At 32.6% G+C, this 27,691-nt stretch overlaps 3 protein-coding genes across 4 annotated transcripts in view; all 3 read right to left on the minus strand.

The window, feature by feature from the left end:
* LOC127710300 (uncharacterized) overlaps positions 1 to 27,691 on the minus strand; it is a 32,986-nt gene continuing 5,295 nt past the window's right edge. Inside the window, exons 1-3 of one of the 2 annotated variants that reach the window (XM_052216099.1) lie at positions 2,919 to 3,016; positions 2,196 to 2,310; positions 1 to 515 (exon numbers count right to left, since the gene is read on the minus strand). In XM_052216099.1, coding sequence (XP_052072059.1) covers positions 337 to 515; positions 2,196 to 2,310; positions 2,919 to 2,969 — 345 coding nt within the window. In that variant the 5' untranslated portion in view covers positions 2,970 to 3,016 and the 3' untranslated portion in view covers positions 1 to 336. Of the gene's footprint in view, positions 516 to 2,195; positions 2,311 to 2,918; positions 3,017 to 27,691 lie in introns of those variants that run through there. The other variant, XM_052216100.1, reaches the window with a different exon arrangement.
* On the minus strand, positions 9,735 to 12,836 carry LOC127710303 (uncharacterized). Its single transcript, XM_052216103.1, has 3 exons — positions 12,739 to 12,836; positions 12,021 to 12,135; positions 9,735 to 9,928 (listed from the first exon to the last, which is right to left on the minus strand). The coding sequence occupies exons 1-3, from the start codon at positions 12,787 to 12,789 to the stop codon at positions 9,750 to 9,752; spliced, it is 345 nt and encodes a 114-aa protein (XP_052072063.1). The 5' UTR covers positions 12,790 to 12,836; the 3' UTR covers positions 9,735 to 9,749.
* On the minus strand, positions 20,373 to 23,069 carry LOC127710302 (uncharacterized). Its single transcript, XM_052216102.1, has 3 exons — positions 22,960 to 23,069; positions 22,237 to 22,351; positions 20,373 to 20,569 (listed from the first exon to the last, which is right to left on the minus strand). Exons 1-3 carry the CDS (start codon positions 23,008 to 23,010, stop codon positions 20,391 to 20,393), a joined length of 345 nt encoding a protein of 114 aa, XP_052072062.1. The 5' UTR covers positions 23,011 to 23,069; the 3' UTR covers positions 20,373 to 20,390.

Raw genomic sequence — 27,691 nt, forward strand, 5'->3', positions numbered from 1 at the left:
TGGAGGAAGACACCCCAGCTACTTTAATTATTTTGAAATAAATACATAAACACCAAAGTGGTGCCAAAAATGTGATAATTTGCTGAAGGTATTGTCTTTGCAACACAAATATTTTGAGTTTTACAGTGCTTCTATCTGCTGGTGAATATAGTCAATGGTGTACATCCATTATGTTCCACAGAAAGACGTCGTACGGTGACCTATAGCTAGTAACTTCTATGTCTTTGCAGTTGCGTTGAAAAATTGTGAAACTTTTACTATATTTTTAAAAGTTAAAAGTAAAAGATTAGCGAAATGAAATAACCAATTACAGTACTAGTATCTTTGTATTTCTGCTTAAGGAGTTGGTGCGCAGAGGTAGTCTCCGGGAAGAAGGTCTCTTTTAACGACAGATGATGTAGTTGTGTATGGAAAACGTGTACATTTAAGACCACTTCCACAGCTACAGTGTCCGTTCACTTTGGAAAAAGGATTACACCGTGCTCCTTGAGCGAGATATTTCTCACACCAACCACCTGAAAGAAAATATATATCTTGAATATTTTATATCCAGAGGTAAAATTCTTATATGAAAGTAGAAGATAGTTTTTGGTAGATTAATTATTGCTTACTTAATGTCAAGTCGAGCAGGATGTTTGCAATTTAAATTACATTGCTTTGAACACAAATGGAAATAATAAAAAAAAATCTCATATTAGAATTTCTCATGGTAAAGTACAGACAAAAATGTATAGCCACCGGACGAATTTTCTTTTTCCATTGTAAATGTTTGATTCCTTGTGCATGATGAGGTTATGTTTCTTTTGTTCCCTCTTTCGGAGTATTCCTTTCTTAATTGTGATAATTGCGCGAGTGTTTCAATGGCGTCTAAGGTTTCAATGAAAGTAGGATTTGTCTTTATTAATAGTTTGTTTACAACAGGTTTGTATAGCACATAATTGGATAAAACAAGTTTTACTAAATATTATACTTTATACTGAAATTTATTGAGGAAGTATGGTTCCACCTGCAGGAATTCATTAGTAAAAGTGTGATACAATCCCGGTATCCGCGAGCAAAATATGTGCCTCCGTAACATTCCCCCTTTTCCTCCCATCAAATACGATCATTAAAGAGTATAATTTCACACAAAGCTTTTCGATATTATATCATTTATAGGGCAAACAAGTTTCAAAATACTCTTTGGTCTATATTTCGTATTGGATAATTAAACTTTTATTGTTCAAACATTGCAGCTTATATTTTCGTGTTTTACTTCAATTCCCTTATTTATAGTTTAAAATAAGATTCAATGTGTCTTTTGTTTTCTAGTAATAAAATGTCATACAGATCAGAGACACTCTTGGCATTGCTCAGGATCCTATATTTTTATGACATTGCTTTCTGAAGTCCTGAGGCCCCAATATAGTACTACAGCCGAAACTACAATGTAAGACTACAGGACTTCTTATCAGCAGGCAAAGCAGTTTGAACTTGCTTCAAGTAACATTGAGCATTCTGTAAAACGGTGATGTTTATTATTGTTTTCGTGTTTTGTTAGCTTTATATTATACCGTTGTTATACAGTTAAGTGTTTTTTCTGTACTTATTTATTTATAGTTTTTTTATGTACCTTTTCTAATCCACTGATCGAGATTTAAAGGGGGGGGGGGGTAGTTGAAAACTAAACAAAATATACTATTACATCTCCTCATGTTTATATGCCTGTCCAAATGCAAGTAATCAGTGGTTGTCTGTACAATAAGAAGACAATGAGACAACTCTCCACAAGAGACCAAATTACGTAGTATATCTAAATAAATTTTAGGGTGAGAATGGTAGACAATTGATTTTATTCACAACTTTTCTATAATAAACTCTGGACGATTTAGAGCTTGTTCAAATAGTAGCTAGTATAGACCTTTAGAAGTCTTGTGATTGTTCTAGTCTTGGGTTGCTGTCTCGTGTGTATCTCACATCTTGGTTTACTTGTACGATAAAACTTTTTTTCTTTTATTTGCTAATGTTTTTATTCATATTTGTAATCGGTTCTTTTTTTTTATTTATTGAACAAGTTTTAAAATGAAATAAATATTTGGTTTTATTGATATCGAGTAAAGAAATATCAGCTGATGGAAGGCGAATCTATATTCCTCCTGTGTTGCTCCATATCTCTCTTTCTACCGACTCAGCTTATGGCTGAAGTAGTTATTTACCTTGATGCATGGAATTAAATGGCAACACATCTCTCTTGCTGACAATCATAGGTCCTTCGTGATAGTAACAACATTCATCTGATGCACATTCTGAATCTTGTCTACACATTGTCTTCTGGAAAATACATATGTTAATCAATAATCGTTTGATTTTTTAGCCAAAAATAATTATTTTTTTTGCTGCACTTTCAGTTGTTAGCAAATACTCCTAATACACTTACCCATACAGGTTTATCCTTGTGTATTAATTACCAGATGAAACAAGAGATTCAAATGATCTTTTTTTTCGAATATTATATTACAAATAAGTTAATCACATATATAATAATAAACTTTATTTGCTAATAACGACTATACGGACCAAAGCAATACATACAAATCAACAAATCATAGATTTATAAAATATAACAATAAACATACAATTACATTGCTAAATGTGAAGCAAGCAACAATCAATCAATCAATCAATCAATCAATCAATTATCGAGATATCCGCAGTCAGCTCCATTTGCTCCCTCAATGGCGGCCTAGTTTAGAAGGACCAGACTCCTCCTTCCACTCTCCAGGCCCAATGAAGTTCAGCAATATAATTAATGAATAATGCACAGAAAATTAGCCTTTTTGTAGCTTTTTGCTTTTTTGTTTTTGACTTGTGCCCCATCCAAACTTTTTACTGTCCTGGGTTCTGTCCCCGATGCTTTTAAATACTAAATTGAAACTTACCGCGTGTATTGATACAACAACCAAGGAAATGACAGTCAATTCTTTAAACATTTTTACTGCTACTCTGCTCTTGGTGAATTATATTCTGTACAAGTTAATAGACGATATAAATTTAGCATAACAGATAGAGGTTACAATGATAAGGACGTGACACGTTTACAGTACAACAAAAATTTATCAACGTTGATTTGAACTAATTTATTGCTTTCGATTTTGCAGTCAAGTGTTGCCTTTTTACTACGTTTTCCGTAAATAGCTTAGTTTTTCTAGATATTTTGACTTTAAACTTTTTCCAAATCAGCCCCACATTGGACATTATGTTTTATATACTAAAGTTTATAGTGTTTTAGAAAAGTAGCATTAGCTATATTTCAGAGAGAGTACCTTTTTTAAGACCATACATCTATTGGATTTATAAGATTTAAAAAAAAAATTCACATGTTAGCATGTGAAAAAATTTCCCTTTTGAATGTTCCTTGGAGTTCGGTATTTTTGTTATACAAAGTGAGTTTTCGATTTAATAAAAAATATTTTGAGCCCGCAAAATAATAAGTGCCTGTCCTAAAGTCAGAATCCTCGTTTTGGTTACATTTTCTTGTTCTCTTATATTTTTGGTATTTAAAAAATTAAGTGTTGAGGGAAGATTTGTTCGAGCATGAATAATGTTATAGTCACCTCACTAATGTCTTTGTAAAGGGGGGTCTTGATTGTTTTTCCTTCTTCAAGGTGTAGACTTGAAAAAAATAAGAGAAATTCCAATGTTTCCTCCCACGTCCCCATCCCCATTGAAAGAAAATGACCATAATTATAATTTATTTATTTTTATATCTGTTCTTGTCTATACCATTTTGCAAGGAAAGGTATCTCTATAAATAAGTTATAAAGATAATAGTCAATAAAACAACAAAACTCTTTTAAGAGCCAAAATTCCCCAAATGGGACCTTAACTATAGAGTATATTCAGACACATTGCACTATTTGTTTTTTTTTTTTATCTATTGAAGTTTCAAGGATAAACGCAAAATATTAAAAGCCGCTGACGTAAATCTTCACTTAGAAAAATTTAAAACACAACTCTCTATCTGTAAGAGACCAACAGGTCTCAGTAAACAATAAATAAATGCAGTTTTTTTATGTTTATTTAGACACCAATCTGATTAAATTACAGATATTGTGTGTTCAAGCTTTGCTTATGCCGATTTGAAAACGCTCCATTCTATTTTCTGTTTTAAAGACCATTGGGATTCTCTGGATTTGTCGGATTGATCCACACCTTCAAAAATATGGAGGCTGAAATTTCATTGGCTGATGTAATATTTACCAGAACAGAAAGTAAAATGAAGTGTTTTCAGATCCTTGTAACCAAAGCTTAGACAGATGATCTGTACATTTGTATCTAAATCAGATTGGTTAAGCACCGATTCTTCATCTAATGTGGGCAGGAGCACGTGTATTGCCTTGTGCTCAAGACAAACAAATTTTTCGACTTTAATAAAAAATAACATGGTTATTTTTTTTTTAACTTCATTATTGTTTTATTTTTTCCCTCATTTTAAATGGAAACAAACTATTTTGCTTCCCTTCTGAAATAGATAAATATCTTTCAAGTAATTTGGAATCAAACATTAACAAAAAAACATGCCCCCCACTCACCAAGAAAAAATGGTTGGTACGTTAGTCCTGTTTACTTGAGTCTGGAGGTGTATATATGAGCGGCTTCCCACGAAACATTTTATATAGCGGGTTACTGTCTAGTGGCGGTGCTTTCGTGGTAGCATGTTCGCCTCGAGTGCGGGAGGTCGCGGGTTCGAACTCTGGCCGGATCAAAACCAAAGACTTTAAAATTGATATTTGCTGCTTCCCTGCTAAGCACGCGAAATTAAGGAGTATAAGAGTAAAGGCTGGTCGGCTCGGAATCAGAATAATGTGTCCGGGTAAGGTGACATGTCTTCCTTCGTACTGTTACCTTGTGAACTAGCATGTTAAAAATCCGGCTCAGGGTGTCGGTCTAGTACAAAGCAGGGTTAATATTCATATCACATTAATATGTTCTCGTACGAATATGCATATCAATTTGCAGCTGGACGTCAAGCAATTCATAATCATCTAGTTGAAGCTGTGAAATATATGCACGAAAACATAATAAAAAGCTGCACGCAAATTTAATGCACCGAGTTCATTCCATATATCCTTTATTCCATTTCGGGGGAGGGGGCGGCTCGGTGGCTGAGTGGTCTAAGTAATCGAACTACTGTATCACTTGCCTGTCAACACTTAGGTTGTGAGTTCGAATCCCGCACGTAGCAGGTAAGCTCGACTCCCATCTTAATTGACTAAAATTGCCAGTTTACCTACCGAAGGTCGGTGGTTCTCTCCGGGCACTTCGGCTTCCTCTACCAATATAAACTCACCGCCACGAAATAGCATGATAGTGTTGAAATTAGCGTTAAACAACAATCAATCAACAAATTAATCAATCAATCATCCATACCGGTATAATTATGGATTCTATATCTATATCTTTATTCTCATAAAGCCAATGCATGACATCAGTACAGAGATAACAACAATAACTATTTACAATATATACAAAACAAGGGAGAGAGGTTACAAAAGTCACAAGCCAGGAGGACAAACACACGTGTTTATATTTTTTTTATAAATGAACATAGCTTCTTCAGGACTGGTTTTCGAGTACTCGACATAAGTTCAGAGAATTTAGCTGTTTTATGTCGTTGTACAAAATAGGATGATAAATACTTTTTACGTTTTTGATCGAAAAAAGTACATTCAAATATATAGCGATATTCGTCTCCAATTTGTCGATTATTTTCTCTAAATACGTTTTGCAACTTTCCTGTTTCAATCGGCAATTTGTTATTAGTCGTTCGAAATCGACAGAGAACAACGGAATCTTTAAAGTTCAGAATATTAAAGTATTTCTCAAATTCCCGGTTTTTCTTTTAAATTGTAGTTAATAGCTTTTGACGAATTTTGGATTAGCGAATTCCAATTCTGAAGAAACTGGTCTAACAATCTTTGCTTTATAACAGTTTTTAACCAATCTTTATTAATGAAATTTTGTGTTTGCAATATATATATGAGAAATCACAATTTTGAAATATTTTTTTTGACAAACAGAATCCATGTAGTCTGCATGTTATGATGACCGTTCATATGGCGAGAAAGTTAATATAATATAAACTAAAACTTTGCTTGTTTTCCGGATATCAAATTTGCCCAAAATAATACTGCTCGAACTTTTATATCTATGTCGACCGGATGGCGACCTAGTTCCCCGTAAACCATATAACTTGGTCTTGAGGATTTCAGATTTAAAAGTAATTTACAGAATTTTAAATGTATCTTTTCAAATATATCATTATTACTAAAACCCCATACTTAGCACCCATACAGCAGAATGGGCTTGATTATTTTGTCAAAAAGATCGAAAAAAGTAAAGAAAATATTAACGGTGATTAGTTTTCTCCTTGTCGTAGACCATTGTGACAAGCAAGGTATTCCGAATTACAATCATTATATGATATTCTAGATTTAATATCACTGTACATATTCAATATTACATTATACATCTTACCATTTATATTATTCAATAAAACTTTATAAAACGAACCATCTCGCCATATTATGTATGAGTAGATAATTTTATAGCTATTGTTATGAAATACTTTTAAAACTGACGGTGTCTTTTGCAATGAATAGAAATAAGAAGATGTGGTATGAGTGCCAATGAGACAACTCTCCATCCAAGTCACAGTTTGTAAAAAGTAAACAATTATAGGTTAGAGTACGACTTTCAACACGGAGCCTTTGCTCAAACCGAATAGCAAGCTATAAAGAGCCCCAAAATTTGTTTTATCATATTTTCGCCGCAGCCGGAAATTTCTTCAACTAGCTCCTGTACTAATTGATCTTAATCTTCCTCCGAAATGTTTGAAACGTTGATTTTTGTTAAATTGCATTGTCTCATTTTTCCTTTAAATTGCGCTTTCGCTAGCGCTAGCTACAGATTTGAGCCGGGTGTATAGTTACTCCGCAGAATCAGATCGGAATCAGTTATGACGTATACAGTAATCATTCTAATCGTAATCATGTTCATTGACAATAACGACGATGAAAGGACATCATATAATGACGTTTCGACATCATATAGTGAAGAAAACCGAACCACATCATGTAAGATTACAAGCACATAATATAATGACACAACCACTTCATATAAAGATGTTTGCGTTTAATATAAGGGAAAATGCACATCATATAAGGATATTTGCACATCATATAAGGATATTTGCACATCATATAAGTATATTTGCACATCATATAAGGATATTTGCACATCATATAAGTACATTTGCACATCATATAAGTAAATTTACACATCATATAAGGATATTTGCACATCATATAAGAATGTTTGCACATCATATTAGAATGTTTGCACATCATATAAGTACATTTGCACATCATATAAGAATATTTGCACATCATATAAGTATATATGCACATCATATAAGTATGCTTGTACAGCATATAATGATGTTTGCACATCATATAATGATGTTTGAACATCATATAAGGATATTTGCACATCATATAAGGATATTTGCACATCATATAAAGGTGTTTGCACATCATATAATGACAAGTGCACATCATATAAGGATATTTGCACATCATATATAAGGATATTTGCACATCATATAAGTATATTTGCACATCATATAAGGATATTTGCACATCATATAAGGATATTTGCACATCATATAAGTATATTTGCACATCATATAAGTATATTTGCACATCATATAAGTATATTTGCACATCATATAAGTATATTTGCACATCATATAAGGATCTTTGCACATCATATAAGTACATTTGCACATCATATAAGTATATTTGCACATCATATAAGGATATTTGAACATCATATAAGGATATTTGCACATCATATAAGAATGTTTGCACATCATATACGAATGTTTGCACATCATATAAGTACATTTGCACATCATATAAGAATATTTGCACATCATATAAGTATATATGCACATCATATAAGTATTTTTACACATCATATAATGATGTTTGCACATCATATAATGATGTTTGCACATCATATAATGATGTTTGCACATCATATAATGATGTTTGAACATCATATAAGGATATTTGCACATCATATAAGGATATTTGCACATTATATAAAGGTGTTTTCACATCATATAATGACAAGTGCACATCATATAAAGGTAAATGCACATCATATAATGAAAATGGGCATAACAAGACAGTGGTGGCGTTCCATAGTGGCGTCTGTTACGCTGCGTTTGATATGTACAAATACGCAGCCACTTAAAATCGGGATAAGGGATGTTAAATCAATACCTCGTTTAGGGCGAGTGGCACGCTTTTTGCAGATTAAAGAATTATTGCAACAACTCTACGGCGGCTCTGTATTTTTTAGGTTGTTCTTATGCTGTGCCTTTGCGCTGCTGTCTGACGTTAGGGGAAATGTTGAGCGTTCAAAAACATGTTTAACGCCGCCACATTCTTTATGTGCCAGTCTTAAGCCATTGGTTGTTGCTTATACACTTTGGAAATCATACCACATCTCCTAATTTTTATTTGCATTAAAATTACCATATGCTCAATTTCCCTTTCTTTTGTTTGGGGTGATGGAACAGGATTATTTTAATATCTGTCAATGTTTTCGTTGTATATTTTGGTTTCTTTTAATTCATTTTTAATAATCTTTTTGTATTTAATTAGGGCTCATATGTAAAATATTAGTTATCACATTAGCTTGTCTATTAAGGTAGATGGGGGTCTAAATTAAAATCCATAGCACTTTTTTAATAATTTGTCAAAATGTAGTTATCATGCTTTTTTCCAAAATATAATAAAAAGTATGGGCCACCGGGCTTTTTTTCACGCTACAGGTTGTGCAAAATTGTCAGATTTTGTATAGATTATGCATGGAAAACCCAATTTTGTGTGATATGAAGAATACTGCACTATAGAATTTTAAGATAGAATATGAGAAGATAGCTCTAATAATATGCTTTCGGGGTCAACGGACTCGTTTTATTGCTACATATAAAAAAAGGTAAATTCACAACACATTATATTATAAAAATAACTTTATCTGAGTTATCTCACCGTATATCTGAATTATCTCCCTTTATGTGGCAAAGTTGAAAAAAATATGAATCAAACAAAAATATTCTGTTTTATGTAAAATACAGCCGTAAATATGATAAAACACATAATTTTCTATATTAACATGAAAAGTCTTACACATGAATTACATACTACTCTTGAAATTTGCACATTTCATTAAAGATCTAGACCGATTGTTATCTGCAATTTCAAAATCCAAGATGGAGGAAGACACCCCAGCTACTTTAATTATTTTGAAATAAATACATAAACACCAAAGTGGTGCCAAAAAATGTGATAATTTGCTGAAGGTATTGTCTTTGCAACACAAATATTTTGAGTTTTACAGTGCTTCTATCTGCTGGTGAATATAGTCAATGGTGTACATCCATTATGTTCCACAGAAAGATGCCGTACGGTGACCTATAGCTAGTAACTTCTATGTCATTTGGACTCTGGTGGATAGTTCTCTCATTGGCACTCATATCACATCTTCTTATTTTTATATAAGTACAACTTTGCAGTTGTGTTGAAAAATTGAGAAACTTTTACTATATTTTTAAAAGTTAAAAGTAAAAGATTAGCGTAATTAAATGCTAATATATGAAATAACCAATTACAGTACTAGTATCTTTTTATTTCTGCTTAAGGAGTTGGTGCGCAGAGGTAGTCTCCGGGAAGAAGCCCTCTTTTAACGACAGATGATGTAGTTGTGTATGGAAAACGTGTACATTTAAGACCACTTCCACAGCTACAGTGTCCGTTCACTTTGGAAAATGGACTACACCGTGCTCCTTGAACGAGATATTTCTCACACCAACCACCTGAAAGAAAATATATATCTTGAATATGTTATATCAAGAGGTAAAGTTCTTATATGAAACAAGAAGATAGTTAATGGTGGATTAATTATTGCTTACTTAATGTCAAGTCGAGCAGGATGTTTGCAATTTAAATTACATTGCTTTGAACACAAATGGAAATAATAGAAAAAAATCTCATATTAGAATTTCTCATGGCAAAGTACAGACAAAAATGTATAGCCACCGGACGAATTTTCTTTTTCCATTGTAAATGTTTGTTTCCTTGAAGTTTCTTTTGTTCCTTTTTACGGAGTATTCCTTTCTTAATTGTGATAACTGCACGAGTGTTTTCACTGGCGTCTAAGGTTTCAATGAAAGTGGGATTTGTCTTTATCAATAGTTTGTTTACAACAGGTTTATATAGAACATAATTGGATAAAACAAGTTTTACTAAATTTTATACTTTATATTGATATTTATTGAGGAAGTATGGTTCCACCTACAGGAATTAATTAGTAAAAGTATACTGACTGACTTTAAAAACTCAACACTCATTTTGTTGATTTTTTTTCCCACATCATGTTTGATTCTCATACAACTACTATTAATGCTTACCATACTTCTTTCTCTTAAGAAATAATCAACATCTGACTTACCTGTGGTTATTGAACATACCGGATTTTTGAAGTCGCACGAATTTCGTAAAGCGAAATTTGGAACCCATAAAAGATTTTTTCAGTTTGTTTTGCTTCGTGAAACAGTTCTTTTAATCCTTGGCCACACTTAAATCAGTTTAAAAATGTTGCATCTACATATTGCCAAGACTGAGGAATAAAAAACTGAATCAGCCCATAAGAATACTGCAAACAAGAAAACGTGAACGTGCTGCAACCATACAGTTTGACTTCAGAAACCCGTCTTACTGTCCTTCCGACATCGATACAGGTAGACAGGATTTGTTGCTTACCATCAATGACCAGATCATCATGTAGTGACAATGCAACGTCAATAGAATTTGATTACGCAACGTCATTTGCGAGACATGTTTGCGGCCGCAACGTCAACTGCTTATCAAATTGTCGAATGTCATTGCACACAGATTCATGCCATAAACGTTTTCCATAACCTCAACTGCCAAAGAATCCACTGGAGAAAAACATTTAAAGCCCTGAAGTTTCAGCCGCATAATTGCCAAAACCCATTGTAATGGGTGGAACAAACGCATATTCAGAAGGTGTAAAACAGAACCCAAAACATGTGAAACAGAATTGGTTGATCTTTCTGACAATCATTTTGGCGTTTGTTACAGGCAGTCATTGCTTTTGACAGTGCCACATTCATTCAAAAATTTAAAAAGAATAATCTAGTGTTGCGTTTCTAAAGTCGGTCAGTATATGATACAATACCGGTATCCGCGAGCAAAGCATGTGCCTCCGTAACATTCCCCAATCCTCCCAGTATATGCACTCGTTAAAGAGTATAATTTCAATTAAAGCTTTTCGAGGTTATATCATTTATAACGCAAACAAGTTTCAAAATGCTCTTTGGTCTATATTTCGTATTGGATAATTAAACTTTTATTGTTCAATCATTGCATCTTATATTTTCGTGTTTTACTTCAATTCCATTATTTTTAGTTTAAAATAAGATTCAATGTGTCTTTTGTTTTCTGGTATAAAAATGTCATACAGATCAGAGATACTCTTGGCATTGCTCAGGATCCTATATTTTTAGGGTGTGAATGGTAGACAATTGATTTCATTCACAACTTTTCTATAATAAACTCTTGACGATTTAGAGCTTGATCAAATAGAAGTATAGGCCTTTCGAAGTCTTGTGATTGTTTTAGTCTTGGGTTGCTGTCTCATGTATGTCTCACATCTTGGTTTACTTGTACGATAAAACTTTTTTTTTATTTGCAAATGCTTTTATTCATATTTGTAATCGGTTCTTTTTTTATTTATTGAACAAGTTTTAAAATGAAATAAATATTTGATTTTATTGATATTGAGTAAAACAATATCGGCTAATGGAAGGCGAATCTATATTCCTCCCGTGTTGCTCCATATCTCTATTTCTACCGACTCAGCTTATGGCTGAAGTTGTTTTTTACCTTGATGCATGGAATTAAAAGGCAACACATCTCTCTTGCTGACAATCATAGGTCCTTCGTGATAGTAACAACATTCATCTGATGCACATTCTGAATCTTGTCTACACATTGTCTTCTGGAAAATACATATGTTAATCAATTATCGTTTGATTTTTTAGCCAAAAATAATTTTTTTTTTTTGCTGCACTTTCAGTTGTTAGCAAATACTCCTAATACACTTACCCATATAGGTTTATCCTTGTGTTCTAATTACCAGATGAAACAAGAGATTCAAATGATCTTTTTTTTCGAATATTATATTACAAATAAGTTAATCACATATATAATAATAAACATCATTTGCTAATAACGACTATACGGACCAAAGCAATAAATACAAATCAACAAATCATAGATTTATAAATTATAACAATAAACATACAATTACATTGCTAAACGTTAAGCAAGCAACAATCAATCAATCAATCAATCAATTATCGAGATATCCGCAGTCACCTCCATTTTCTCCCTCAATGGCGGCCTAGTTTAGAAGGACCCGACTCCTCCTTCCACTCTCCAGGCCCAATGAAGTTCAGCGATATTATTAATGAATAATGCATAGAAAATTAACATTTTTTTTGTAGCTTTTAGCTTTTTTGTTTTTGACTTGAGTCCCATCCAAACTGTTTACTGTCCTGGGTCTGTCCCCGATGCTTTTAAATACTGAAGTGAAACTTACCGCATGTATTGATACAACAACCAAGGAAATGATAGTCAATTCTTTAAACATTTTCACTACTACTCTGCTCTTGGTGAATTCTATTTTGCACAAGTTAATAGACGATATAAATTTAGCATAACAGATAGAGTTTACAATGATAAGGACGTGACACGTTTACAGTACAACAAAAGTTTATCAACGTTGATTTGAACTGATTTATTGCTTCCGATTTTGCAGTCAAGTGTTGTCTTTTTACTACTTTTTCCGTAAATAGCTTAGTTTTTCTGGATATTTTGACTTTAATTTTTCCAAATCAGCCCCACATTGGACATTATGTTTTATATACTAAAGTTTATAGTGTTTTAGAAAAGTAGCATTAGCTATATTTCAGAGAGAGCACCTTTTTTAAGACCATACATCTATTGGATTTATTAGGTTTAAAAAGAAACTTTCACATGTTAGCATGTGAAAAAACTTCCCTTTTTGAATGTTCCTTGGAGTTCGGTATTTTTGTTATACAAAGTGAGTTTTCGATTTAATAAAAAATATTTTGAGCCCGCAAAATAATAAGTGCCTGTCCTAAAGTCAGAATCCTCGTTTTGGTTGCATTTTCTTGTTCTCTTATATTTTTGGTATTTAAAAAATTTAGTGTTGAGGGAAGATTTGTTCGAGCATGAATTATGTTATAGTCACCTCACTAATGTCTTTGTAAAGGGAGGTCTTGATTGTTTTTCCTTCTTCAAGGTATAGACTTGAAAAAAATAAGAGAAATTCCAATGTTTCCTCCCACGTCCCCACCCCCCATTGAAAGAAAATGACCATAATTATTAATTTATTTATTTTTATATCTGTTCTTGTCTATACCATTTTGCAAGGAAAGGTATCTCTATAGATAATTTATGAAGATAATAGTCAATAAAACAACAAAACTCTAAAAGAGCCAAAATTGCCCAAATGGGACCTTTACTATAGAGTATATTCAGACACATTGCACTATTTGTTTTTTTTTTTTTTTTTTTTTATCTATTGTAGTTTCCAGGATAAACGCAAAATATTAAAAGCCGCTGACGTAAATCTTCACTTAGAAAAATTTAAAACACAACTCTCTATCTGTAAGAGACCAACAGGTCTCAGTAAACAATAAATAAATGCAGTTTTTTTTATGTTTTTTTAGACACCAATCTGATTAAATTACAGATATTGTGTGTTCAAGCTTTGCTTATGCCGATCTGAAAACGCTCCATTCTATTTTCTGTTTTAAAGACCATTGGGATTCTCTGGTTTTGTCGGATAAATCCACACCTTCAAAAATATGGAGGCTGAAATTTCATTGGCTGATGTAATATTTACCAGAACAGAAAATAAAATGAAGTGTTGTCAGATCCTTGTAACCAAAGCTTAGACAGATGATCTGTACATTTGTATCTTAATCAGATTGGTTAAGCACCGAATCTTCATCTAATGTGGGCAGGAGCACGTGTATTGCCTTGTGCTCAAGACAAACAAATTTTTCGACTTTAATAAAAAATAAGATGGTTATTTTTTTTTAATTTCATTATTGTTTTATTTTTTCCCTCATTTAAAATGGAAACAAACTATTTCGCTTCCCTTCTGAAATAGATAAAATATCTTTCAAGTAATTTGGAATCAAACATTATTTCAGCTATTTCAGTTGATATTTTATAGTGTGTCTTTCTATGTTGTGACGTTACACTATTGTTTCAGTAAAAGGGTGAAGGTTTGGTACCATTAAAACGTTTAAACCCGCTGCATTTGTTTGCACCTGTCCTAAGTCAGGAATCTGATGTTCAGTAGTTGTCGTTTGTTGATGTGGTTCATAAGTGTTTCTCGTTTCTCGTTTTTTATATAGATTAGACCGTTGGTTTTCCCGTTTGAATGGTTTTACACTAGTAATTTTTTGGGGCCCTTTATAGCTTACTGTTCGGTGTGAGTCAAGGCTCCGTGTTAAAGACCGTACTGTGACCTATAATGGTTTACTTTTATAAATTTTGACTTGGATGGGGAGTTGTCTCATTGGCACTCATACCACATCTTCTTATATCTATTAACAAAAAAACATGCCCCCCACTCACCAAGAAAAAATGGTTGGTACGTTAGCCCTGTTTACTTGAGTCTGGAGGTGTATATATGAGCGGCTTCCCACGAAACATTTTATATAGCGGGTTACTGTCTAGTGGCGGTGCTTTCGTGGTAGCATGTTCGCCTCGAGTGCGGGAGGTCGTTGGTTCGAACTCTGGCCGGATCAAAACCAAAGACTTTAAAATTGATATTTGCAGCTTCCCTGCTAAGCACGCGAAATTAAGGAGTATAAGAGTAAAGGCTGGTCTGCTCGGAATCAGAACAATGTGTCCGGGTAAGGTGACATGTCTTCCTTCGGACTGTTACCTTGTGAACTAGCATGTTAAAAATCCGGCTCAGGGTGTCGGTCTAGTACAAAGCAGAGTTAATATTCATATCACATTAATATGTTCTCGTACGAATATACATATCAATTTGCCGCTGGACGTAACGCATCCATCCATAATCATCTAGTTGAAGCTGTGAAATATATGCACGAAAACATAATAAAAAGCTGCACGCAAATGTAATGCACCGAGTTGAAGTTCATTCCATATATCCTTTAATTCATTTCGGGGGAGGGGGGGCGGCTCGGTGGCTGAGTGGTCTAAGTAATCGAACTACTGTATCACTTGCCTGTCAACACTTAGGTTGTGAGTTCGAATCCCGCACGTAGCAGGTAAGCTCGACTCCAATCTTAATTGACTAAAATTGCCAGTTTTCCTACCGAAGGTCGGTGGTTCTCTCCGGGCACTTCGGCTTCCTCTACCAATAATAAACTCATCGCCACGAAATAGCATGATAGTATTGAAATTAGCGTTAAACAACAATCAATCAACAAATTAATCAATCAATCATCCATACCGGTATAATTATGGATTCTATATCTATATCTTTATTCTCATTAAGCCAATGCATGACATCAGTACAGAGATAACAACAATAACTATTTACAATATATACAAAACAAGGGAGAGAGGTTACAAAAGTCACAAGCCAGGAGGACAAACACACGTGTTTATATTTTTTTATAAATGAACATAGCTTCTTCAGGACTGGTTTTCGAGTACTCGACATAAGTTCAGAGAATTTAACTGTATTTACTATTATGTCGTTGTACAAAATAGGATGATAAATACTCTTTACGTTTTTGATCGAAAAAAGTACATTCAAATATATAGCGATATTCGTCTCCAATTTGTCGATTATTACATTGATTGCAAAAAAACGGTTTTCTCTAAATACGTTTTGCAACCTTCCTGTTTCAATAAGCAATTTGTTATTAGTCGTTCGAAATCGACAGAGAACAACGGCATCTTTAAAGTTCAAAATATTAAAATATTTCTCAAATTCCCGGTTTTTCTTTTAAATTGTAGATAATAGCTTTTGACGAATTTTGGATTAGCGAATTCCAATTCTGAAGAAACTGGTCTAACAATCTTTGCTTTATAACAGTTTTTAACCAGTCTTTATTAATGAAATTTTGTGTTTCCAATATATATGAGAAATCACAATTTTGAAATATTTTTTTTGACAAACAGAATCCATGTAGTCTGCATGTTATGATGACCGTTCATATGGCGAGAAAGTTAATATAATATAAACTAAAACTTTGTTTGTTTTCCGGATATCAAATTTGCCCAAAATAATACTGCTCGAACTTTTATATCTATGTCGACCGGATGGCGACCTAGTTCCCCGTAAACCATATAACTTGGTGTTGAGGATTTCAGATTTAAAAGTAATTTACAGAATTTTAAATGTATCTTTTCAAATGTATCATTATTACTAAAACCCCATACTTAGCACCCATACAACAGAATGGGCTTGATTTTTTTGTCAAAAAGATCAAGCTGACATTTTACAGAAAGCTGATACATCCTTCCCATTCTCTGGACTTCGTATATGGCTTTTAAGGCCTTATCGGATAAATGTTTGTTTGTCATATTAAAATTCCCTGTTTTAGTAAAAACAATTCCCAAATAGTTATACTGCTTTACTGTCTCAATGTTAGTGTTATTGTAAGAAAATTGGTTTTGTCAACGTTTACCTTCAATTTCAAAGCCTTACAATAATCATGGAAGGCATTGAGTTGAGTCTGCAGGTCATGTGCTGTTTCGGCCAACAAAACCGTGTCATCTGCGTACAATATGATAAAAAACTTAAGATATATTTCTAATTCTCCTTCCAGATCTTCTGCTATAGTTTTAAGTCTTGTAATATTTTTACTGACTAAGAAATTTTCTTAGTCATTCAAAAGTAAAGAAAATATTAACGGTGATTAGTTTTCTCCTTGTCGTAGACCATTGTGACAAGCAAGGTATTCCGAATTACAATCATTATATGATATTCTAGATTTAATATCACTGTACATATTCAATATTACATTATACATCTTACCATTTATATTATTCAATAAAACTTTATAAAACGAACCATCTCGCCATATTATGTATGAGTAGATAATTTTATAGCTATTGTTATGAAATACTTTTAAAACTGACGGTGTCTTTTGCAATGAATAGAAATAAGAAGATGTGGTATGAGTGCCAATGAGACAACTCTCCATCCAAGTCACAGTTTGTAAAAAGTAAACAATTATAGGTTAGAGTACGACTTTCAACACGGAGCCTTTGCTCAAACCGAAAAGCAAGCTATAAAGAGCCCCAAAATTTGTTTTATCATATTTTCGCCGCAGCCGGAAATTTCTTCAACTAGCTCCTGTATTAATTGATCTTAATCTTCCTCCGAAATGTTTGAAACGTTGATTTTTGTTAAATTGCATTGTCTCGTTTTTCCTTTAAATTGCACTTTCGCTAGCGCTAGCTACAGATTTGAGCCGGGTGTATAGTTACTCCGCAGAATCAGATCGGAATCAGTTATGACGTATACAGTAATAATTCTAATCGTAATCATGTTCATTGACAATAACGACGATGAAAGGACATCATATAATGACGTTTCGACATCATATAGTGAAGAAAACCGAACCACATCATGTAAGATTACAAGCACATAATATAATGACACAACCACTTCATATAAAGATGTTTGCACTTAATATAAGGATATTTGCACATCATATAAGGATATTTGCACATCATATAAGTATATTTGCACATCATATAAGGATATTTGCACATCATATAAGTACATTTGCACATCATATAAGTAAATTTGCACATCATATAAGGATATTTGCACATCATATAAGAATGTTTGCACATCATATTAGAATGTTTGCACATCATATAAGTACATTTGCACATCATATAAGAATATTTGCACATCATATAAGTATATATGCACATCATATAAGTATGCTTGTACAGCATATAATGATGTTTGCACATCATATAATGATGTTTGAACATCATATAAGGATATTTGCACATCATATAAGGATATTTGCACATCATATAAAGGTGTTTGCACATCATATAATGACAAGTGCACATCATATAAGGATATTTGCACATCATATATAAGGATATTTGCACATCATATAAGTATATTTGCACATCATATAAGGATATTTGCACATCATATAAGGATATTTGCACATCATATAAGTATATTTGCACATCATATAAGTATATTTGCACATCATATAAGTATATTTGCACATCATATAAGTATATTTGCACATCATATAAGGATCTTTGCACATCATATAAGTACATTTGCACATCATATAAGTATATTTGCACATCATATAAGGATATTTGAACATCATATAAGGATATTTGCACATCATATAAGAATGTTTGCACATTATATACGAATGTTTGCACATCATATAAGTACATTTGCACATCATATAAGAATATTTGCACATCATATAAGTATATATGCACATCATATAAGTATTTTTGCACATCATATAATGATGTTTGCACATCATATAATGATGTTTGCACATCATATAATGATGTTTGAACATCATATAAGGATATTTGCACATCATATAAGGATATTTGCACATTATATAAAGGTGTTTGCACATCATATAATGACAAGTGCACATCATATAAAGGTAAATGCACATCATATAATGAAAATGGGCATAACAAGACAGTGGTGGCGTTCCATAGTGGCGTCTGTTACGCTGCGTTTGATATGTACAAATACGCAGCCACTTAAAATCGGGATAAGGGATGTTAAATCAATGCCTCGTTTAGGGCGAGTGGCACGCTTTTTGCAGATTAAAGAATTATTGCAACAACTCTACGGCGGCTCTGTATTTTTTAGGTTGTTCTAATGCTGTGCCGTTGCGCTGCTGTCTGACGTTAGGGGAAATGTTGAGCGTTCAAAAACATGTTTAACGCCGCCTCATTCTTTATGTGCCAGTCTTAAGCCATTGGTTGTTGCTTATACACTTTGGAAATCATACCACATCTCCTAATTTTTATTTGCATTAAAATTACCATATGCTCAATTTCCCTTTCTTTTGTTTGGGGTGATGGAACAGGGTTATTTTAATATCTGTCAATGTTTTCGTTGTATATTTTGGTTTCTTTTAATTCATTTTTAATAATCTTTTTGTATTTAATTAGGGCTCATATGTAAAATATTAGTTATCACATTAGCTTGTCTATTAAGGTAGATGGGGGTCTAAATTAAAATCCATAGCACTTTTTTAATAATTTGTCAAAATGTAGTTATCATGCTTTTTTCCAAAATATAATAAAAAGTATGGGCCACCGGGCTTTTTTTCACGCTACAGGTTGTGCAAAATTGTCAGATTTTGTATAGATTATGCATGGAAAACCCAATTTTGTGTGATTTGAAGAATACTGCACTATAGAATTTTAAGATAGAATATGAGAAGATAGCTCTAATAATATGCTTTCGGGGTCAACGGACTCGTTTTATTGCTACATATAAAAAAAGGTAAATTCACAACACATTATATTATAAAAATAACTTTATCTGAGTTATCTCACCGTATATCTGAATTATCTCCCTTTATGTGGCAAAGTTGAAAAAAATATGAATCAAACAAAAATATTCTGTTTTATGTAAAATACAGCCGTAAATATGATAAAACACATAATTTTCTATATTAACATGAAAAGTCTTACACATGAATTACATACTACACTTGAAATTTGCACATTTCATTAAAGATCTAGACCGATTGTTATCTGCAATTTCAAAATCCAAGATGGAGGAAGACACCCCGGCTACTTTAATTATTTTGAAATAAATACATAAACACCAAAGTGGTGCCAAAAAATGTGATAATTTGCTGAAGGTATTGTCTTTGCAACACAAATATTTTGAGTTTTACAGTGCTTCTCTCTGCTGATGAATATAGTCAATGGTGTACATCCATTATGTTCCACAGAAAGACGCCGTACGGTGACCTATAGCTAGTAACTTCTATGTCATTTGGACTCTGGTGGATAGTTCTCTCATTGGCACTCATATCACATCTTCTTATTTTTATATAAGTACAACTTTGCAGTTGTGTTGAAAAATTGTGAAACTTTTACTATATTTTTAAAAGTTAAAAGTAAAAGATTAGCGTAATTAAATGCTAATATATGAAATAACCAATTACAGTACTAGTATCTTTTTATTTCTGCTTAAGGAGTTGGTGCGCAGAGGTAGTCTCCGGGAAGAAGCCCTCTTTTAACGACAGATGATGTAGTTGTGTATGGAAAACGTGTACATTTAAGACCACTTCCACAGCTACAGTGTCCGTTCACTTTGGAAAATGGACTACACCGTGCTCCTTGAACGAGATATTTCTCACACCAACCACCTGAAAGAAAATATATATCTTGAATATGTTATATCAAGAGGTAAAGTTCTTATATGAAACAAGAAGATAGTTAATGGTGGATTAATTATTGCTTACTTAATGTCAAGTCGAGCAGGATGTTTGCAATTTAAATTACATTGCTTTGAACACAAATGGAAATAATAGAAAAAAATCTCATATTAGAATTTCTCATGGCAAAGTACAGACAAAAATGTATAGCCACCGGACGAATTTTCTTTTTCCATTGTAAATGTTTGTTTCCTTGAAGTTTCTTTTGTTCCTTTTTACGGAGTATTCCTTTCTTAATTGTGATAACTGCGCGAGTGTTTTCACTGGCGTCTAAGGTTTCAATGAAAGTGGGATTTGTCTTTATCAATAGTTTGTTTACAACAGGTTTATATAGAACATAATTGGATAAAACAAGTTTTACTTAATTTTATACTTTATATTGATATTTATTGAGGAAGTATGGTTCAACCTGCAGGAATTCATTAGCAAAAGTATGATACAATACCGAAATCCGCGAGCAAAGCATGTGCCTCCGTAACATTCCCCAATCCTCCCAGTATATACGCTCGTTAAAGAGTATAATTTCACACAAAGCTTTTCGAGGTTATATCATTTATAACGCAAACAAGTTTCAAAATGCTCTTTGGTCTATATTTCGTATTGGATAATTAAACTTTTATTATTCAAACATTGCCTCTTATATTTTCGTGTTTTACTTCAATTCCCTTATTTATAGTTTAAAATAAGATTCAATGTGTCTTTTGTTTTCTGGTATTAAAATGTCATACAGATCAGAGACACTCTTGGCATTGCTCAGGATCCTATATTTTTATGACATTGCTTTCTGAAGTCCTGAGGCCCCGATAAAGTACTACAGCCGAAACTACAATGTAAGACTACATGACTTCTTATTAGCCAGCAAAGGAGTTTGAACTTGCTTCAAGTAACATTGAGCATTCTGTAAAACGGTGATGTTTATGATTGTTTTCGTGTTTTGTTAGCTTTATATTATACCGTTGTTATACAGTTAAGTGCTTTTTCTGTACTTATTTATTTATAGCTCTATTATGTACCTTTTTATAATCCACTGATCGAGATTTAAAGGGGGGGGGGAGTTGAAAACTAAACAAAATATACTTTTACAAATCCTCATGTTTATATGCCTGTCCAAATGCAAGTAATCAGTGGTTGTCTGTACAACAAGAAGATGTCGTGTGATTGCCAATGAGACAACTCTCCACAAGAGACCAAATTACGTAGTATATCTAAATAAATTTTAGGGTGTGAATGGTAGACAATTGATTTTATTCACAACTTTTCTATAATAAACTCTGGACGATTTAGAGCTTGATCAAATTGTAGTATAGGCCTTTCGAAGTCTTGTGATTGTTTTAGTCTTGAGTTGCTGTCTCATGTATGTCTCACATCTTGGTTTATTTGTACGATAAAACTTTTTTTTATTTGCCAATGCTTTTATTCATATTTGTAATCGGTTCTTTTTTTATTTATTGAACAAGTTTTAAAATGAAATAAATATTTGTTTTTATTGATATTGAGTTACAAAATATCGGCTAATGGAAGGCGAATCTATATTCCTCCCGTGTTGCTCCATATCTCTATTTCTACCGACTCAGCTTATGGCTGAAGTTGTTTTTTACCTTGATGCATGGAATTAAATGGCAACACATCTCTCTTGCTGACAATCATAGGTCCTTCGTGATAGTAACAACATTCATCTGATGCACATTCTGAATCTTGTCTACACATTGTCTTCTGGAAAATACATATGTTGATCAATTATCGTTTGATTTTTTAGTCAAAATTTTTTTTTTTTTTTGCTGCACTGTTAGTTGTTAGCAAATACTCCTAATACACTTACCCATATAGGTTTATCCGTGTGTACTAATTACCAGATGAAACAAGAGATTCAAATGATCTTTTTTTTTCGAATATTATATTACAAATAAGTTAATCACATATATAATAATAAACTTTATTTGCTAATAACGACTATACGGACCAAAGCAATACATACAAATCAATAAATCATAGATTTATAAATTATAACAATAAACATACAATTACATTGCTAAACGTTAAGCGAGCAACAATCAATCAATCAATCAATTAATCAATCAATTATCGATATATCCGCAGTCACCTCCATTTTCTCCCTCAATGGCGGCCTAGTTTAGAAGGACCAGACTCCTCCTTCCACTCTCTAGGCCCAATGAAGTTCAGCAATATAATAAATGAATAATGCATAGAAAATTAGCCTTTTTGTAGCTTTTTGCCTTTTTGTTTTTTGCTTGTGCTCCATCCAAACTTTTTACTGTCCTGGGTCTGTCCCCGATGCTTTTAAATACTAAAGTGAAACTTACCGCATGTATTGATACAACAACCAAGGAAATGATAGTCAATTCTTTAAACATTTTCACTGCTACTCTGCTCTTGGTGAATTCTATTCTGTACAAGTTAATAGACGATATAAATTTAGCATAACAGATAGAGGTTACAATGATAAGGACGTGACACGTTTACAGTACAACAAAAGTTTATCAACGTTAATTTGAACTAATTTATTGCCTCCGATTTTGCAGTCAAGTGTTGTCTTTTTACTACGTTTTCCGTTAATAGCTTAGTTCTTCTGGATATTTTGACTTTAAAACTTTTCCAAATCAGCCCCCACATTGGACATTATGTTTATATACTAAAGTTTGTGGAGTTTTATAGTGTTTTAGGAATGTAGCATTGGCTATATTTCTGAGCTAGAGAGTACCTTTTTAAGACTTAACAATTATTGGATTTTTTAGATTTAAAATAAAAATTCACTTGTTAGCATGTGAAAAAACTTCCCTTTTTGAATGTACCGTGGAGTTCGGTATATTGTTATACAAAGTGAGTTTTCGATTTAAAAAAATTATATTTTGAGCCCGCAAAATAATAAGTGCGTGTCTTAAAGCCAGAAGCCTCGCTTTGGTTAAATTTTCTTGTTCCCTTATATATTTATATTTGGTGTTTAAAAAATTTAGTGTTGAGGGAAGATTTGTTCGAGCATGACTGTTTTTATAGTCACCTCATTAATGTTGAAAACTGTACATTATGATGATTTGTCGCTGTCTCTCTATATCCCCGCTCTAGAAGTGGGACTATTTGTTAACGCCTTGTCCGTTTATTCATGCATCCATCCGTTCGATCTTTCAGACAGCTACATGTACCTGTTTACCGAATTTACCGAAAACAACAAACTATAAATGTAATGAGTCCGAAGCGCTTTTCTGGATTTAACTTCATCAGGAACGTTCAAAGCCGAATATTTGAAAGCCAAGGATGTATAAAAACCGAAACAGTTGAAGAGCAAATTTCTCCATTATCATCGAACAGTATGACATCATATTTGATCAGCAACTTGACGGTGATGCCTTGTAATATAAATAAGAAGATGTGATATGAGTGCCAATGAGACAACTATCCATCCGAGTCACAATGTGTAAAAAGTAAACAATTATAGGTCAAAGTACGCGTACGGCCTTCAACACGGAGCCTTGGCTCACACCGAACAGCAAGCTATAAAGGGCCCCCAAAAGACTAGTGTAAAACAATTCAAACAGGTAAACCAAGTCTAAGTCTAATCTAAATAAAAAACGAGAAACGAGAAACACTTATGAACCAAACCAACAAACGACAACCTCTTTACAACAGGCTCCTGACTTAGGACAGGTGCATAAAAATGCAGCGGGTTTAAACGTTTTAACAGGCGCCAACCTTCACCCTTACCTGAAAAAATTGGTATAACATTACAACATAAAAAGACACACAATAAAATATCAATTAAAATGGCTTAACTCGATCAAAAAGACAAATTACACAAAAACAAGTAGATATACACTAAACAAATAAGTTTGAGCTATGACACAATATAAATAAAAAAAGATGTTTCAATGTCAAAAAGACAACTTTAACCCAGGACAAAATGCCGTTAAATAAAGAAACGTACACAGATAAATTTAAATATAATAATTTTGTTGTTAGGAGTACAGAAACATTTTTTACAAAATAAATATGTTATTCATAGTACGAATACAGAAGTGATTTTTTTTCGTCATACTAAATAATTATCAAAGGTGGTACATTTTAAAAATAGTAAGACGATATATAAAACAAAATAAACATTGATTAACAGAAATGCATTACAAATTGTGTCAACAGGTCAAATTAACACGAAAGTACGATTTGAGAGTACTCGAAGTTACTGAAACCTAGTTAAAAGCCAAAAACAATTAATAATAAAAAACATGCATCAGAGACTAAAATCAATTAAAACACATCCAAGGCAGGGATTTAGTGTGTTAACGCCATGGAGAGTCAAAGACGACATGACTTGTGCAATGCAAAAATAAAAGTAACGACAGGCAGTAGGATAGTTAGGATTTAACCTTATAATAAATATGTATGATGTTATGTATAGATAAAACAATTTCTAAATAGAAAATAAACGTGGATGTGTATATATACATCACAAAAAACCATTCGAAAAGAATACACATTTAGTTATGTTTTAATTTGTTGATGACAAAATCGATGTTAGTGCCAATGAAAACAATATTCAAAGATCTTACAATGTATGAGTGCTTTTCGCAAGTTTACTTTACAACCTCCCTTCGTTTGCTGTGTATATGTTATAATGCCCCTCCTTTGATGTATATATATATTGGATGGTGATAACTATGATTTTATTGTACGTTGTGTTCAATTTACAATTTTACCATCAGGTTTTTTAGCTAACTTGTAGCTAATAGAGTCCTTTCGCGTAGCTTGCCGTACATTGACGATTTTTATTTGCAAGAATAATATTTATATTTTGTCAGTTGTTTTCCGATTGCATTGATATATATTATTTGTGAAATAAGAGAAGGGTAGAGAAAATAAGACAGGAAACTGCGACACAAAAAAGCATGACTTATTGGCAAATGATATCTAGAGATTGTCGTACAGTTAACATTTGCAAACGAGATTTGTCAAGCTCTAAATTATCCAAAGTTTAAAACAGTTGTCAATGTGAATAAAATTAACATAATCTATCAAAGATCTACAACCAACAAATTATTTTAAGGACAGTTATCTGTACAATATAATTATGAATTAAGACAATGTCACACGATTTTCATAAGAGGAAATACAACGCTAATGTTTCCAAAGCATATTTTCTTAATGTATAATTATTGAAAAATGTCATGTATCCTACCGATGTCTGTAATTGGTCATAATGTCAGTTCGGTCGGACTTTGTTATTGTACTTATCACGTGAGTAAACACCGCATTGACGCACTACGCTAATACAATTAGTGCCGAGAATAAGCTTTTTCTACAATTCTAAATAAAGTGAGATTTCTAAAGATATGTTTTCATTATAATTGTGAAGAATTGTACAACAATTTAGATTTTCTAATGGTCATTTCAAACCTGACTTTCGAATGCATAAAAAACATTCAGAACTTCAGAAAACCCCTCTTCCGGCCTCCATTGCTTTGTTTACATTTCATTACGGGTCATCGTGCTTCATGACAGAACAAACAGGCCAAGCAAATCGTATTCTAAAGAATTTCAAAATGACAAGCATCTAACGTTTTTAAGCGATTTTCCCGCGAAAAAGCACCCAAAATGAAAGAAAGTTAGATAATTACATTGGTTAAATCAACTAAGAACACAATTTGTCAGTGCACATGTACCGTAATGCCATACTTTTGTGCAGGAAGTATGGATTAGTTTAAAAAAAAACAATTCAAACTTTAATTAGTATATTAATTGGCAAAAAAAAAACTATTTTATACACATCCTAGCTGTCTCTCTTTTTTTAAATTCAAGTTAAAACCAAGTTGAATTGACACAATTAGAGTGATTTCAAGGTAATAGAAATGAATTGAATACTATAGTAGTCCTATATGTGGTGAAATCTCCCTTATTCATCGCCAAATTTCATATTTATTAATGAATATTTCATGTAATGGCAGATTGTCAGACAATTGGTTAAATTTGATAGATTATTCTATTCATAATTTGTTTATAAAATACTTTTATGTATTTTCAGAAATTTATATATCTGATTTGAAACATTTAAAATTATTGTGTACCTTTATTTAGAAGTTATATTCCTACACTAAGTTATCTTTGTAAGCGTAATGTTTAATTAACATTTGTTATTAAGAAGAAGAAGGAGCATAAAAGGGAAGTATACATGGTAAGTCTGTGAAATTTTGTTATTCATGAAAGAGATGTAACATGCAAGATAGATTTAGTAAAAATATTTACTTCAAAAGACCAGGTTAACAGGAACAGGAAGACAACAAAAAATTTAAGATCAAGAATATTTCTTATACTTACGATCAATCTTAGTCGTAAGTTTTTTTTTGAAACCGACTCCAGGATTGCAACACCGAGGAATCAATATTGGGAAACAATGGGTGAAATTATGTGTATGTAGGTAGTTTATGCCAGAATAGACATGGAAGAGTGTGAGTTTGATCTTCACAAAGTGGGTACTACTTGATAGCATTGGGTACATTTGTGAAAATATTTACTTTCTTCTAAGGAAGTTCCATGGGAACTGAGAAGAGGTGACACCTTTCATAGTGTACATGAGGAGAGAGTTAGTGATTGTAGATTCTAATTTGTTTGTTTCTATAATTATTATGTGTAATATATATTTTTCATGATTTAATTTTGGTCTTTACTGGTATATCAACATGCTTTCCAATCTCAGTACTTTATTTATTTAAAAAAAGAGATCAATATTCTGATTATTCATAAAAATTCCATTAATTTTGCTGTCAAATTTCATGTTAAATAATGAGGTTTCCGGTTAAATAAACCCCCAATTCATTGCAAACAATTTCAAAACACTATCATACAAACAAATAACATAATTGCCTCAGACTGTAATTCCCGTAATTGGTCCTAGGGTGATTTTATTCGCCTATGCCGATCCAATGTGTCACGAGGTTTGCCGCCATTAAAAATTGAAGGTAAACAAGCGGGGTCAGCTGCTTCAGTTTGCTACAACATTGTACATTCAGTTATTAGGAAACAATTATGAGACACCAAGCTTGACAATAC

The sequence above is a fragment of the Mytilus californianus genome, unplaced genomic scaffold (assembly GCF_021869535.1).
Source record: "Mytilus californianus isolate M0D057914Y unplaced genomic scaffold, xbMytCali1.0.p SCAF_7, whole genome shotgun sequence".
Classification (NCBI taxonomy): Eukaryota; Metazoa; Mollusca; class Bivalvia; order Mytilida; family Mytilidae; genus Mytilus; species Mytilus californianus.